The sequence below is a fragment of the Pelodiscus sinensis genome, chromosome 2 (genome assembly GCF_052426305.1).
Source record: "Pelodiscus sinensis isolate ZL-2025 chromosome 2, ASM5242630v1, whole genome shotgun sequence".
Classification (NCBI taxonomy): Eukaryota; Metazoa; Chordata; order Testudines; family Trionychidae; genus Pelodiscus; species Pelodiscus sinensis.
Window position 1 is genome coordinate 203776367 of NC_143053.1, and position 17235 is coordinate 203793601.

The following is a 17235-nucleotide window of genomic DNA, read 5'->3' on the forward strand; positions in this document are numbered from 1 at the left end:
ACTTGCAGAGCGGCCACACTGCATGCGCGTTCTTGTGCAAGGAAATTTACAGTACAGCGTCGGAAAACAGGGCTTCTTCCAGATGAGTTATTCCTCTCCCCATAAGGAATAAGCCCTCTTGCGCAAGAGCTCTTCCACAAGAAAGCACTGTAGACAGGCAACATGAATTTCTTGTGTAAGAAAGCCCTATGGTTAAAATGGCCATCAGAGCTTTCTTGCGCAAGAGAGCATCCACACTGCCATGGACGCTCTTGCACAAAAGCACATCTCTTATGCAAAAGCACATGGAAGTGTGGACGTGCTCTTGTGGAAGACTTTTTGCACAAGAACTCTTCCGCAAAACAGTTCTCGCACAAAAACCCAGCAGTGTAGATGTAGCCTGGGTGTCCCTCTGCTCAGCTTCTCCCTCATCCTTCATAATCCCAGGTGCTGTCTGCCTCTTAATTGGCAAGGCTGGGAGTGCCTGTTACATTTACAGAGTCCAGACACCCAGTGACGGGGATTTACATTTGTGCTGACTGAGAGGAGAATCTGATCCGATGTCCCCTTCAAAGAAATGCATAAAAAGAAGAGCTGAGCACAGGGGGAGGCGGGAGGGAGAGTTAGTTATCTGAAATTGGCTGGGGAATGAACAGATATGAACTTCCATGGTTAATATTTTTGTATTAAATCCTATCTCTAAACAGGGACTGGGATAGAATCATAGAATCATAGAATCATAGGACTGGAAGGGACCTCGAGAGGTCATCGAGTCTAGCCCCCCACCCTCAAGGCAGGACCAAGCTCCATCTACACCATCCCTGACAGATGTCTATCTAACCTGTTCTTAAATATCTCCAGAGAGGGAGATTCCACCACCTCCCTTGGCAATTTATTCCAATATTTGACCACCCTGACAGTTAGGAATTTTTTCCTAATGTCCAATCTAAACCTACCCTGCTGCACTTTAAGCCCATTACTCCTTGTCCTGTCCTCAGAAACCAAGAGGAACAAATTTTCTCCTTCCTCCTTGTGACACCCTTTTAGATATTTGAAAACTGCTATCATGTCCCCCCTTAATCTTCTTTTTTCCAAACTAAACAAGCCCAGTTCATGAAGCCTGGCTTCATAGGTCATGTTCTCTAAACCTTTAATCATTCTTGTCGCTCTTCTCTGTACCCTTTCCAATTTCTCCACATCTTTCTTGAAATGTGGCGCCCAGAACTGGACACAGTACTCCAGCTGAGGCCTAACTAGTGCAGAGTAGAGCGGCAGAATGACTTCACGAGTTTTGCTTACAACACACCTGTTGATACAACCTAGAATCATATTTGCTTTTTTTGCAACAGCATCACACTGTTGACTCATATTCAACTTGTGGTCCACTATGACCCCTAGATCCCTTTCCGCCATGCTCCTTCCTAGACAGTCGCTTCCCATCTTGTATGTATGGAACCGAAACAAAGAAGTCATTGAGCATCTCTGCCATTTCCAAGTTTCCTGTTACTGCTTCTCCCTCCTCACTAAGCAGTGGGCCTACCCTGTCCTTGGTCTTCCTCTTGCTTTTAATGTATTTATAAAAGGTCTTCTTGTTTCCCTTTATGCCTGTAGCTAGTTTGATCTCATTTTGTGCCTTTGCCTTTCTAATCTTGCCCCTGCATTCCCGTGTTGCTTGCCTATATTCATCCTTTGTTATTTGTCCTAGTTTCCATTTTTTATATGACTCCTTTTTTATTTTGAGATCATGCAAGATCTCCTTGTTAAGCCAAGCTGGTCTTTTGCCATATTTTCTATCTTTCCTACACAGCGGAATTGTTTGCTTTTGGGCCCTTAACAACGTCCCTTTGAAATACTTCCAACTCTCCTCAGTTGTTTTTCCCTTCAGTCTTGCTTCCCATGGGACCTTACCTACAAGTTCTCTGAGCTTATCAAAATCTGCCTTCCTGAAATCCATTACCTCAATTGTGCTGGTCTCCCTTCTACCTTTCCTTAAGATCATGAACTCTATTATTTCATGATCACTGTCCCCTATACTGTCTTCCACTTTCAAGTTCTCAACTAGTTCCTCCCTATTTGTTAAAACCAAATCCAGAACAGCTTCTCCTCTGGTAGCTTTTTCAACCTTCTGAAACAGAAAGTTGTCTCCAATGCAGTCCAGAAACTTATTGGATAGCCTGTGCCCCGCTGTGTTAGTTTCCCAACATATGTCTGGATAGTTGAAGTCCCCCATCACCACCAAATCTTGGGCTTTGGATAGTCTTTTTAATTGTTTAAAAAAGGCCTCATCCACCTCTTCCACCTGGCTAGGTGGCCTGTAGTAGACTCCTAGCATGATATCACCCTCGGTTTTTACCCCTTTTAGCTTAACCCAGAGACTCTCTACACAGCTATCTCCTACGTTCATCTCCACTTCAGTCCAAGTGTGTACATTTTTAATATACAAGGCAACCCCTCCTCCCTTTTTTCCCTGTCTGTCCTTCCTGAGCAAGCTGTACCCTTCCATACCAACATTCCAATCATGCATCCCATCCCACCAGGTTTCTGTAATACCAATGATATCATAGTTGTATTTATTGGTTAGCAATTCCAGTTCTTCCTGCTTATTACCCATACTTTAGTCCCCCCCATTTCCAACCCATCTCCCAGTCCCGCACATTCAGCACTTACCTGTGGGCTTTGCTCACCTGTCCCCGTCGAACCTAGTTGCAAAGAATAAAAGGCTTAATTTGAAAATATTTTTGTTAAAGATACAGTAGGATGAAGTTACTGGAATTTTGTGGGGGGGGGGGCAATCAGTTTCAATTCAGCAAAGCACATACATGACCTATAGGACATAATGACAGAGATGCAGCCATGTTAGTCTGGTGTAGCTGAAACAAAAGACAGGACTATGCAGCACTTTAAAGACTAACAAGATGGTTTATTAGGAAAATCTGATTTGTCAATTTTATGTGTTCACTTTTTTTTGATTGTATCACTTTGGTATATATGGTCATGCCAATTTTCTTCTGACGAAGTGGGTCTGGCCCACAAAAGCTCATCACCTAATAAACCAACTTGTTAGTCTTTAAAGTGCTGCATAGTCCTGTCTTTTCTATAGGACATAAGTTATTATTGGACCATAATGTACTGTTTTTACTTTTACTTTACATATTGAAGCTCCAGTCATGAAATGTGATACAAAGGGAGAGACCTATGCACCCAAGATGAAACCTCAGGCTCTGCCCACACGTGTCACATTGCAGAACTGGTGCTCAAAAATTCTTCAGTCAGCTTCCTCTTTCTCAAACTGTACACTCACTAACATACCCTACTATTTCCTAGGAGGAAAAAAAATGTCCACTAGCAGAACAACTTCTTCTCACACTAGAGAGATAGCACGGAGTAGATCCGAAGGAACTGTGATTGACGTGGATGACAGAAAACCTTCAACAAGCTGCGAGTTGCCAGGTCTGTTTATTATAATGGGCTAACACACCTTGTGGGCTTTAGTCAGGCAAAACTCTCATTGACACCAATAGCCAAGCAAGAACTATTCTGCTTGGAAGTTTGTTGTCTTAAATCCAGTGCAACATCCTCTCTTTTGCATTATGTATCCTTTGCACTATTCACACAGTGTAATGGGCCACGTTCTAGCTGCAAATGCTCAGCAGAATACTTCCTTGGTATAGGCGAACTCTGCTGGGTACTGTTGCACCAGGTCCAGGTCTGCATTATTTCCATCCGCAAAGGGGGCATGTCAGGGGAGAGAGAAAAGGAGCATAGGGTCTATTAAGGATTGCACATCAGTCATGTCAGTTTGATCTTTGTCCAGAAGTAGCTGTTAGTACTACTGGGGCCAGAGCTCATCCTCTGAATCAGGAAGCTGCAGTCAGGTCCATATCACCCTACCACACTCATCTCCAGTACTGAGAGCGGCTCCGGTGTAGGGGGAAGCTGGCATAATGACAGCTCAATTTGTAAGAATTACAGTAACCTTAAGGGTGGAGCAATAAACTATAGGGAGAGACAGCATTAAAGGGGGAGTCATGAGTGTGCCGAACGGGATAAATAAAACCAGGCTGAGCTGCTGCTTTTGTTGGTTTTTAAATAAAGATAAAGGAACTTTACTGGCAGATTGTGGCTGGGGAAGGAGAAAGAATCCCTTTCAATGCTATTATTTGTGTTATTATCTGCATGTAGAGAACCTGTGTAAGGCAATGGGAGTTGCAAGCTCTCAGTCAGTTCCTTGCAGGGGGTAATTAGCTTCTCATGCAATGGAGTCTTTAATTACCATATACTGTCACCATGCAAATTTATTCATTTAGCTTTTGGTTCTATATGAGTGCTACACAAAAGGGTGTCCGCACATCTATAACAAGAAATAGACATAGTAAAATAGACTTTATTGCTAGCAATGCATATTTCAGTCTAAAAGGGTATTTAAATATTGTCTATATAAGAAACAAAGATTTCCCCCCTACTTTTTACTCCTATTCACTATACAAATAATCAAATGGAAAAATTCACTCTTTTGCCGATTCCAAATGTAAAATGTGTAGTTGACTCTAGCCTAATGAGAGTTATGGATTGTTACAGTGAAAATATGAGCAAATTCTTCTAGGGCTGAAACCAAATGAGTTCAACAAAAGCATTTCTGAGGTGTTTGTGCTAGGAAGAAATGGAAGTCTGAATGGTGTACAATCTTTTCCACAGTGAGTATAAGATCGTTTCCAAAATGGAAGCATTAGCCACTGTATTTCTGCACACAGCAAGCCACTGGGCAAAAAAATGCCAATGGTCTTTCTAATGGACAACATTCACTAGAACACACAGTTTAAGGGTCTGCTCTTGATGGACTTCAGCTTTCTCAACTCCCATTACTACTGCTGGGAATTGCAGGTGCTAAAAGGCGTGCTGCAAATATTCCATATCTTGTAATATCAACCCATATTATAAGGACTAATTTGTTGGTGTTTTTTTGTTAATATCACTCCTTGAATCCAAATTTAAATATGTCTACATAGTTGACACTCTGTTGGTTACGTTTAAAACCTTGAAAGTAATATGAAAGTATAAACTGACCCTAAATGACTCACAAGCTTTAAAAATTTTTAACTTTGGATAAATGTAGTCCTAGTGTACTGTAACAACAGCAAGAGATTTATTGAAGAGATGAATTTGGCCAGTTTTGTCCAATAAATAGGGTTTGAGTGTGGATAGGAATAATTACCTTTGTTTTTTTTTTAAACAGATGACAAAGAGAATAAATTGGATTCAATCATTGACTGGCCAGAGGTGTTCAAACAACATGCTTATACTGTTCCCAAGACTAATCCTTTCTGGAATGAACTGTCAGCGTCCAACCCTTTTTTATCCGATGTAGCTCAGTTAAATAATAGTGACAAGAACAATAAAAACATTTCTGTCTCAAAAGAAGACCCCTATTTGTTCTCCAGAGATTCAAGTAACAGGGATTCTTTTGCTTCATCGGGTGATGAGCTAGATATTCATCATCTTCTGAGGAATGTTGCAGCAGGGAAATCGGGGAGATCTAAGAGTGCCTCTGAACTTCTGGACATTGTAGATGACAAAAGCTTTGATCCTGACAACACAGCATCCTCTGGCCAGATTTTAGATGCAGACATGGAATGGCTTCAAAATGACCGTGAAGCCTACAAGATGGCATGGTTGAGTCATCGACAGCTGGCCCGATCTTGTCTAGATTTGGATGCGATGAGTCATAGTCCAGGATGGGCACAAACACAACCTACAGACACTCATGTAATCTTCAAGGTGAATCATAAAGGGGGTTCAGTGCAGCTACCTGATTCAGATATCACAATTCACATCCCTGAGGGTCATGTATCACCTGGGGAATTCCAGGAGGTTGGTTTAAGAGCTATTCTGAATCCCCCAAAATCACTTAATCATGATCTTTCAAGCACCGTGAGCCCATTAATAGAACTTACATTAAGTAACCTAAACACAATGGAAGCCATTTTACTAGAGATGAAAATTGCAGCTGAAGTGAAAAAGGATCCTTTCAGTCAAGTTATGACGGAAATTGTGTGCTTTTATAGTCTCAACAAAGAAGGTCCTTTTGAAAAGCTGCACAACTACTACATTTTCACAGATACGTTACAGGTGAAGTTGACAGATCTAAGTCATGTGATGTATGCAGTCGTTGCAGTACAAACGAACCCAATTCAGTCTCTGGCTACAACTGTTTGGGAATACATCCACAGAACCCTGTCTATTGGAATTTATGGGCCCAAACATATTCATCCTTCTTTCACTGCAGTTCTTACAGCCTTTGGTCATAACTACATTCCAGAAAAACTCACAATTTGTGACATTCAAAAGGGTGGAAAGAACATGCCTCCAGTTGTGTTTAAGCTGTGGGGAAAGCATACATTTGTACTTGATAAGCTACAAGATCTAAAGGTTTCTTTGATATCCTGTGATCCCGATTTTGAAGTGAAGTTGGAAGATCAAAGCAAAGAAATTAAAGAAGGGCAGTTGAAAGCAGGTGAAGTTGTCCAACAGCAGTTTTCATTTTCTGTACTGGGAACTGGGGAAATGCATTTGTTCACCTTCCTAGTTCAGATTAAAGTCCCAAATAATAACCTTGTAACCCAGTTCCATATTACAACTCCTGATCCAGCTCCAAAGTTAACTGGGATGACTGGTAAGCCAACCCGCTTACAGAAACGCAAAGAGATCAAATCAGCTCCTTTTCTTTTGACACCATCAGTTATATACCCCAAGTTTCTAGATAAGACTTTAAATATTACCAACTACGGAGTGGCCTTGAAAACTGTCTTACGCCAGAATAAGATAGACTATTTACTAGAGTATTTTAAAGGGGATACAATAGCATTGCTCGGTGAAGACAAAGTGAAGGCCATTGGACAAACTAAAGTTAAAGAATGGTATGTCGGAGTTCTTCGAAGAAAGATTGGTCTTGTGCACTGTAAAAATGTAAAAGTGATTTTAAAAGAACAAGCTATGGATATCAATGATAGCCTGCTGCCTACCAGGAATCTTCTAGAACAAATTGCACTGCCTTTTAAGAAACTGACATATATCTATTCCTTAGTCCTATCTACGGTATCAGAGAGTGTTTACAACTGGAAAGCTTTGGCTAATGTGCTAGGATATTCACATATGTCATTGAATGATTTCAGTGAGGTACCAGCAGATAAAGAATCAGAAAGAGTCGCATACGTGGTGAAGAAATTGAAGGAAGATTGCCATGCTAACAGACCCAAAAGGCAGTTTCTTTATGAACTCATTGTTGTGAGTACTGTTCAAGTGGATTCATCTGTTTTGTATGGATAGTAAATGAGTATTGTTTATGAGTAATGATTTTCAGTAATGAAATATGATATTACCTTGGTACTGTATTGTGACTCTTTGCAAATATGACTACAATAATTGAAAATTGTAAGCACACATTTAAAAAGTTTGAGTTATAAAACCTATAGTCCTCATGCAATCTACATCTGAAAATGTGCATATATACAACAAGGTTTGTGTTAAGTCAAGAAAAAGTGGTGTTGAGAGTAACAATCAGATAGTAAATGACATCAAATGCTCTCATTGGCTTCCCTTACTACTCCTTGTAAGGAGCAGGAGTACCACTGACGAGGGCGCTCTCTGAGTTCAATTTAGCATGTCTTCACCTAAATTGAAGCTGGAAGATCAACCGCAGCAGCACTGATCTTTCTCAAAGGTAGACATGCCTTTAGATTGCTTAACAGAAAGAATAGTAGAGAGCTAAGCTTTATATTTGTTATAATAATGGCTCGCCGAGGAATTCATAACTGTGGGTTCACAACTAAATTTTCCCCATGTTGCACTGTGCAGCCCAAGCCCGTATGTCTACTTTGTAATTAAACAGCTGCATAGGCGGAACCCTTCAAGCCCTGAGTCAGCTGACACAGGCCAGCTAGGAATGTTTAATTGCAGCATAGACATACCTTAGCTGCTCCTGTATTGCAGTCACACTGAAAGTGCTACCTCACATAACTAATTCATTCCCTTTGGAAAGTCAGCATTCAAACGATCTCAGAGAAATACGCCACACAGAGACAATGGCAGAAGTGGCCACTAGGAAACTGAGTAAAGATCTTAACATTCCAGGTAGTGATATTAAAATGAATTGGGTTCATTTATGTTTCTCTTTATTCAAGGAGAATTAAAGGACAAATTAACCAGCCTATCAAATGGAGATAGTGCTGTGTGAATATAAGACAGGGATTATTTTCAAATTCCAGGACAAAAGAGATCTCAACGAACTAAGAGATATCTTATCTGTGATTAGCATATAACTTCCAGCTCTGAAATGCAAATTTGGCTTGCTGCCTTTAGGTGTATGTCTAGACTGCATCCCTCTGTCAGCAGAGAGATGTAAATTAGGCAGGTTGACATTGAAAATGAGGCAAGGATTTAAATATCCCGTGTCTAATTTGCATAAAAATGGCCACCGCGTTTTGCTGACTCTGCACTTTGTCGGCAAAAAGCGGCAGTCTAGAGGGGGATCTGTTGAGAAAGAAAGCCTTTTTCGACAGATCCCTTATGCCTCCTGCAGTCTAGACATACCCCAGAAGAGCTATAGTTACAGAAATAGTATCATCCATGCCACTTAAGAGAAGGTCCTTTTAATGTTTAAAATAGGATGAATCCCAGTGCTTCAACAGGTAGAGCCATGTTAGTCTGTATTCTGCAAAAACTATGGGGGGTCCTGTGGCACCTCAAAGACTAACAGATTTATTTAGGCATAAGCTTTTGTTGGCAAAAAAAAACCACTTTGTCACATGTGGTAACACTATCAGTTCTGTGTTGTGGGGAAGAGAGAAGTCTGAGCAGAGGTTGGGGCAGAGAGGATTTCAACCACTAGCTTCCTATGGAACAATGTTCTGCTGTAGCTGTTTCCACAGCAATTCATGGGAGCATTCAGTAGGTAAGGTGAGCAGAAGAGGCAGCAATATAGTGAGTATTTCTGTTAATATGCTGATTAGTTGTCTGGAAAAGCCCAGAGAACAAGGGCTGGACCCTACTGTAGCCTATGTGAGGTGGCAGTTTTGAGGCAGCTATGTCGCTGCTCTTTGAGGAAAAAAGAGGATTCCATGCTCCCAGTGTCTCACAGAAGGCCTATATATTTATATTTTGGTCTGGGGATTCAGGATTTGCTTCTTTATATAGAACTTGTGAGATTTCCCTTCCCTGCACCGTTCAACTGCACCAAGGCACATCCAGAGTTATTTATAGACGCAGGACTATTAAAGTTATAAAATGCAAAATTCATAATGGTGATTTATTTGGTAATTGAAGCATCAGTTCTGAATCCGCTCATAGGCAAAATGTCTAGTGCTTTCAGTTGGAGTTTTTCCTGAGTAAGGACTTCAGAACTGGAGCTTCAGTCTTCTGAATGAATTTGTACCTGGCAGTGAACACTATTTCTATTTGTGGCAAATTACCCCTGCCCACAAAAGGTCTGGCAGAACAGATCAGGGGTTTCATTCAGCCCCACAAACTGCACCCCCTTTGAAAAGTTTCCCTCTAAAAAGTTTTTAAGAGAAAATTAGATTTTCAGCTAAACAAAGTTTCCTGAAAAATATTTGGTTTCTTCAGAAAATGTATATAGTTTGTATAAACTCTCTGAACATCTGAAAATCAAAAACTTTCATTTTTGGATGCAATATTTTGTTTATTTGGTATTTCACTGAACTGTAGATGTTTTCACTTTTCTTCAGGAAAAAAAGAAAAAACTTTATTTTTCACTCTGCTCTAAACTAAGCCAGTAAGAAAACAGAAATGTGACATGTACTCATTTCAGGACTTTTCTATTGGAGACATTTTAATTTGCTTTGTTCCAAATAACACATTGTGTTTCCCTTTTTGTGTCCTTGCAAGTTTGAATCATAGTCAGAAAATTATCAAGTATGTGGAGGGATTAAATTAAAATGCTCTGGCCAATGTAATCAGTGATTTTCTGGAAAAGAAGCAGAACAAGGACCGCGCCTTATTATAGCCATGCTCTGATTTCATTTTTCAGGTCCATGAAGCTAAATGTTAGGTCCCAAATATTTATGTTGGAGAAGGCTATTTTCCCTTCAGGATCCTCAAACTTGGCAGAATTCAACTGACACTGGAGTGCTGAAGCAATGGGATGCCAATTTAATTTTTTCTTGAGCTTACTGGCAACTTTCCTATACAAATTATTGGCAATCCCTTTCTTGTATCAAAGGTGTAAACATAATTACTTATTTACAAAGAACCAAAAAAGGTTTAGATTTCCTTAACTTTTGAAAAGCTCTATTGGATAGTTACAAAAACAAACAATATTTACTTCCTTTTAAATACTGATCAAATAGCTTGATTCTAAAAATTGTTACTACAGGCACTTCTGAAGTTAGACTGCCAAGGATTAGTAGCACGCCTTACCCAGGACACTGTCCTTTTGACTTCGGCTGTCAAGCTTGGCAAATGCTGGAGAGAGCTGGCAGAAAGATTAGCCCGACTCACAAAGCAACAAATGGAGGCTTATGAAGTACCTCACCGAGACAGAAGAGGGGAAGTCACCCAGGAGGTAAGGCTTCCCACTCTGTACTTGCACCTTTTCCTATGTGCAAATCCAGTGTGAAACTTCCTTCACCATCCTTGTACAACCCACCCCTCCTCCTTTAATTGTCTCAATATTTAAACTATAAGCTCTTCAGGGCTGGGACTACCACTTACTCTTTGTTTATAGGGGGCCTAAAAATCTCACTGGATGTCCTTGGAACTACTGTAATCAAATAATAAATAAGAATTTACTTTCAAATCTTTGTTTTGGCCCATTTTAAGCTTCAGTTGATTTCCTCCCTTCCAAGACCATTTTTCCTCCCCCCCCACAATCAACAATTTTTCTTTCTTTCTTTCTTTCTTTCTTTCTTTCTTTCTTTCTTTCTTTCTTTCTTTCTTTCTTTCTTTCTTTCTTTCTTTCTTTCTTTCTTTCTTTCTTTCTTTCTTTCTTTCTTTCTTTCTTAGTCACCTCTGGCTCCTTTACTTTGTTTTCATCATGTTGTCTCCTTGACCAACTTAGCCCCCACATTATTCTCCTTCATCTTCCTTGGGACTTGCTTCATTTTAAGTCATACTGAGGTGGATTATCTAATACCAGAGAATGTCTGCCTTTCATTCACGATTATTTCTTGCTCTCTCCTCCCACCAATCATATTCTTGCTCTCACCACAGAAAAGGGCCTTAGCAAAGATACCACCTTTCTGAGTCTAAGGGGACTCAAAATGCTAGCTGTATTCGGCTTACCTTAATCGGAGCCACGGTGGCATCTACACTGAGGGAGGCCAATGGGATCACATGCTCCCATCAGCTTCCCTTACTCTTCACGTACGAGGAGTACCAGATGCTGGTGCGGGCTGTTCTCAGCCTTTGATCTGAGGGTGTACATTAGACCTGCCAAATAGAATGGTAGAAGATCAATCTCCGGAGGGTCAATCTCCATAGTGTAGACATGCCCTCGGAAGATAAGGTCTACACTGTGAGTGAGGTTGAAAATCCCTTTTTCAGAGGCATTAATGTGTACATTGAGAAGACCTCAGTTTTCATGCTCACTCAGTTCCTGGATAGAAGTATTTTGGGGGCCTGAAAGCTGCCAAAACTGGATTGCTGCCTTAAAACTATTTATGTCTGAAGTCTCCTTTTCACATACACGACACATTGGTAATTTATGGCCTATTCAATTATATTATTTTTCTTTTCTGTTAACACTAGCATGGAATCAGTACGTCTTTGAGAGACATCTTCAAATTGTCATTTTTATATTAAATTATTTCCCAAAGCTGAATTCAAAATCTGTGTTATTCCATTTCAACTGATTATGTTGTTCTTCGTACATCCAAGCAAATCTGATGCTGTAGAGCTGGGAGGTGTCATACATATTTCTCACCAGATTCACTGTCAACAACTGAACATACATTTAGGGAAAATGTAATAGTTATCTTGTTCCCATTAAAGGTTTAAGAAGAATGCCCTTTGGGTTTTCAAATTTGTGCTGCAACTCTCATTTGTATGGCAGACTGTGACTTTGATAAGATAAATTTCAAATCTTACATGGAAAATTACATTTAGTTTGCAGCCCACAGTATACAGAGAATATTCTTTGACACAAAAGGGAGTTAAATTGTATACCAGTCTAATTCCTTCTTTGACTATAGTGATATTAGTCAAACTTAAATGCAGATCCTAATAGTATTAAACTGTTGTTATGAAGCATCAAATGAAATAATGCTGAAAACAAATAGCTGTCCTTGTTTATTGTGTGTGTGCTGGACAACACACACACACACACACACACAAACACACACACACACACACAGTCTAGACTGGCATGATTTTGCAGAAATACTTTTAATGGGAAAGTTTTTCCATTAAAAGTATTTCTGCAAAAGCGCATCTAGATTGGCAAGTGCCTTTGCGCAAAAGATTTGCTTTTGCGCAAAAGCATCCACGGCCAGTCTAGATGCGATTTTATGCAAGAAAGCCCTGATCTCCATTTTAGCCATCAGGGCTTTTTTGCGCAAAACAGTTCTTCCCTGTCTACACTGGCCCTCTTGCGCAAGAGAGCATTTTCCCGAGCGGGAGCGTGAAAGCATTTGCATAAGAAGCACTGATTTTGTACATTACAAAGTCAGTGCTCTTGCGCAAATTCAAGCGGCCAGTGTAGACAGCTGGCAAGTTTTTGTGCAAAAGCACCTGCTTTTGCACAAAATCTTGCCAGTCTAGATGCACCTATTGTGCTAAGCCTCATTGAAAATGATGGGTGGAATAGGGTAACAGCCACACTTCATATGTGATAAATATAGGAAACTGTTTATATTCCTTTAGGAGTTCAGGACACCTGAATTCAATTCCCAGCTTTGCCACTGGCTAGCAGGGTAACCTTGGGCAAATCATGTTGCCTTTCCTTGCCTCAGTTTCCCCTCTTGTAAAATTGAGATAATTTGAATAGTACTTTGAGATCTACTGATGAATAGTTCTCTGTATGAGATAGGCACTGCTATTAATATCATGGAATGGGGTAGCTGAAGCAATAGGATCCATCACCCAAAACATGAGAATACCCACAGCTTGTCAGAAACAGAGCTAAGCAGTTCTCTGGTGGAACTGTATATTTCTGTGAGAGAAACAGCAAAAGCAAAGAAACATGTGGACTTGAGAAAAAGTGATGGAGAGAGAGATCTTTTGGGCTAAATGCTAACAGTAGCTGTGAGCAAAGAAATTCCACTATGGTTTGATTCCTGCTGTGTTCAGAGAGTCAAGACATTGTACAGCCTTGTAAATAAATAGTATGGCACTAAAGAAATATCAGACTCCATCTTTAGTTTCTCCTCTTAGCCAAAATAACCCACAGGACCCTCACAATTGGCTAACTAGTTTGGTCACAAAAGGCTAACAGTATCATGCAACAGAAGCCTCTTAAAGTACAAGAATAATCAGAAAGGCTACACAAAAATAGTACTTTACCACTCAACCGATTTGTTTATACACAGACTCCTATCAGTTTACTGTAGCTTTATATTCCCATTAACACAGCAGAGCCAATGTATCTCTGGGAAAGAGAGTTGGATTCCAGCCTGCTTTATGCATCAGCTATACAATTGCTAAGTTCCAGTTGCGGAATCTTTATTACTGATGATAACCGGCAAACCAGAGAGAACACGACTTAATTTTCATAACCCAGTTTAAGTTTGCAGAAGTAGAAACTAGGAAAACAACCTTTTTATTTGTAAACCAAGCCAAGTGAGGGAATTTGATCTGGAAGTCCTTGAAGGAATCCTATAACTTTCTAGTGTCTATTGACACTTTAAAAGATGTAGGGGCAGATCTTCAGCTGGTGAAAACTGACACAGCACCAGTGATTTCAATGGAGCTGTGACAATTAACAATAGCTATGACATGAAGTCTGCTTGATGTGAAGTAAACGTTTAGGAATATTTTAAAAGGGGTACTCTCAACTTTATTTTGTTAAAAATTAGTAGCCGTTGATGATAGATTATATGTCCTGATTTTTGTATTCAACTTTTTATAAAAGTTTTTCTAGTCCCTTGCTAGTATTTATCAGCATCTGCTAGGCAAACATTTATGCACAAGTTACTCCAGTGTTTCTAGGATCACAGCCACAAAGAGCAATAAGTCCAAATACGCTTAAGACCACTTCTTCTTCCTTCTTTTCTGTAAACTAACCTCTTCAGTTTCAGCTTTTCTGCCCTGTCAGCTTTTCTGCCTCTGCAAACCATGGATATGAGCTCCAGTCTCAGCAGTGCATAAGGGAGACATCATAATTCTGATTCACAGAAAAATAAGTGCAACTGACAATCAACAGAATAACGAATCTCACCACATGCAAACCTGCTGTTAAAAAGAACACCTTAAAGTGAGACAAGAAACTATTCCCTCCTATACACGATCTTTTCAATGTTAGTGATAGTTACTTTTAAATATACTAGGTATGAATTGTTCAGACAGAAATATGGTTGTCAGTTTGATAGATTTTTCATTTCTATCTTTTTATTGAAACTTATTTCACTAAAATGTCAGTATCTACAGAAAAGCTAACAGCATACATGGATCATGGCAGTTTGGGTCCAAACATGCTCTATATGAAGAAAGTACTTCATTGTGCTCAAAGAGCAAAAGCTAATGTTTCCTTTTCTAGAATGCTTAATTTATTATGCCCTTACAATGGATTGAGAAAGTAATTGTACATTGCTTTATTTTCTCCTAATATTTAAAAATTCTTTGCAGATGATGTGGAAACCTGCATATGACTTCCTGTACACATGGGGTGCTCACTATGGAGACAGCTATAGAGATGTATTACAAGACCTGCAATCAGCTTTGGACAAAATGAAAAACCCTCTAACCAAGCAGTGGCGAGAGTTAACTGGAACTTTGATTCTAGTGAACTGCATGGAAATCTTAAGGGCAAATGCTTTTTCCAAGAAGGAGGAAGACTAGAAGCTGAAATTCTTTTATGAACTATCTATTGGAAAACTATGGTGTCGATTTTTATACTCTATCATTATTTTTAAGACTGTGATTTTTTGAAATATAACAGATCCTTTAATTTTAGATTTTTTTCTGCACTTACATGTATTACGTGGCACAGACCTTATGGAACACCATTTTCCTGAAGGACTCTTATGTCCTGCAGAATAATATTTAGAGGACCAAGAAGTGGGGAAGTAGCAGTTGGGAAGTGAATTAGGTCCTTGGAAAGATTTTAATTCCATGGACCAATTCCTAAATGAAAAATTCATAAGGCTACAACTATAGATAATGATAAAGCCAAATCTATATTTTGAGATCAGTGAAACCCCACATGTTTTGGGTTGCCCTGACAGTATTCATTCGTTTGCCCAACATTTTCAAAAGTAACAATTTGGACTCTGATCCTGCAAGTTACAACACGTGGTTTAACCATTGCGCCCATGTGGAAGACCCACTGGTGTCAATGGGGTTCCAAGCAAGCACACTGCTGTGCCTTTTCATAATCTGTTGCAGGCTTGGGGTTCTCATTGAAAGTTCTGTGGGGTTTGAGTTAGGGATGTAAAATCCCATTAAAAATGATAACCTGTTAAGCTAGATATGTAACTGGTTCGTGCTGCAGGTGAGGAGCTGTTGGAGCACCCCCACACCCATGGCACAGTATGGTGAGCACAGCCAGACCAGGCAAAATCCGCAGCACCACACTGTGGGCAGAGGCTACTCCAGGGAGGCCGGGTGCTGGTTAATCAGTTATTGGTAAGCAATGCCAATTTACATCCCTAGTTTGGGCATACAGAAGAAGATACTTCGAGTCTGATTTTCAGGTTCGGTTAGCTCTTGTAACTCCAGTGGAAGTCAGTGAGAGCAGAACTATCTGGAAAACCAAAGTTCAGTTCTATGAAATTTTTGGTTTTGGGAATTTTTTTCATCCCAAATCAGGATGCCTGAGATCCATCCAGAGTTTCTTGAAATTGAACCCTATCCACAAAACACAGCAAATTTAATGAATAGGCAAATTCTGCCAAAAATGTTTTGTTAATTTTTTTCCTAACTAACTCCAAATAGGAGAGCAGTACCTCTGTAAAGGCCAGAGATGTCTTAAAATGAGCACAGAAAGAAAGGGGTATTCAAGTTAGTGGCCACTTCTGGAAAAAGTTGGCTTACTTATGCAGACATAGCTCTCTACATTTTGCACTACCACATTTGTACACATGATGCACAGTACAAATTTACTAATTCTTCTGCATGCACCTGAAAAGGGGGTGGAATCAGATTTAAAAAAAGGCTGATCCATACAAACAGTGACCACAATGCTGCCCTACAGCATATGATCTTGCATATAAGCCACTGCCTCTTATATAGCTATTTTGAATGGAGAAGAGGGGCTTAGTGGGTAGAGGAAGAATATATATGCCATTATTATTCATAATTCTAATCTGTGCCATAATTGAGGGAAAATGAGAGAGAAAGGGTGTGTCTAGACTACATGCCTCCTTCGACGGAGGCATGTAGATTAGCCAGATCGGAAGAGGGAAATGAAGCCGCGATTAAAATAATCGCGGCTTCATTTAAATTTAAATAGCTGCCCCGATCTGCCGATCAGCTGTTTGTCGGCAGATCGGGGGAGTCTGGACGCGATGCCCCGACAAAGAAGCCTTTCTTCATCGACACAGGTAAACCTGGTTTCACGAGGCTTACCTGTGTCGATGAAGAAAGGCTTCTTTGTCGGGGCATCGCGTCCAGACTCCCCCGATCTGCCGACAAACAGCTGATCGGCAGATCGGGGCAGCCATTTAAATTTAAATGAAGCCGCGATTATTTTAATCGCGGCTTCATTTCCCTCTTCCGATCTGGCTAATCTACATGCCTCCGTCGAAGGAGGCATGTAGTCTAGACACACCCAAAGGCAGCTAGTATTTTGTCTAGAAAGGTACGTGCTAGACATATTGTTAACAAAAATAATTAAATTGAGGTTCATTTATGATTTGTTTATACAGAAATTTGTATTTGCCTGATTTCCACTGATTACATGCTCTGAAATAATGCAGCATAAATGCTTTCAGATGAAGTCTTACCAATGACAAGAACCAAGTTGCAGTAACCATGCACCTCCTTATAGATAACACTGGTTTGTGCAACAATCGCAGCCCAATCAAATAATTCCTGGTAAAACAAAGAAGCAAATAAACTTTTGTTAGCTAGAAGGTAGCAGTAAAAATT

At 40.0% G+C, this 17235-nt stretch overlaps 1 protein-coding gene across 1 annotated transcript in view; it reads left to right on the forward strand.

Annotated features, from left to right (window-relative positions):
- The window catches only part of MACC1 (MET transcriptional regulator MACC1), a 47151-nt gene extending 30646 nt beyond the window's left edge, over positions 1–16505 (forward strand). Inside the window, exons 2-5 of the mRNA XM_006138341.5 lie at positions 3304–3429; positions 5213–7260; positions 10367–10555; positions 14773–16505. Coding sequence (XP_006138403.2) covers positions 3315–3429; positions 5213–7260; positions 10367–10555; positions 14773–14985 — 2565 coding nt within the window. The 5' untranslated portion in view covers positions 3304–3314 and the 3' untranslated portion in view covers positions 14986–16505. The remainder of the gene's footprint in view (positions 1–3303; positions 3430–5212; positions 7261–10366; positions 10556–14772) is intronic.
- Positions 16506–17235: the final 730 nt, after the last annotated feature.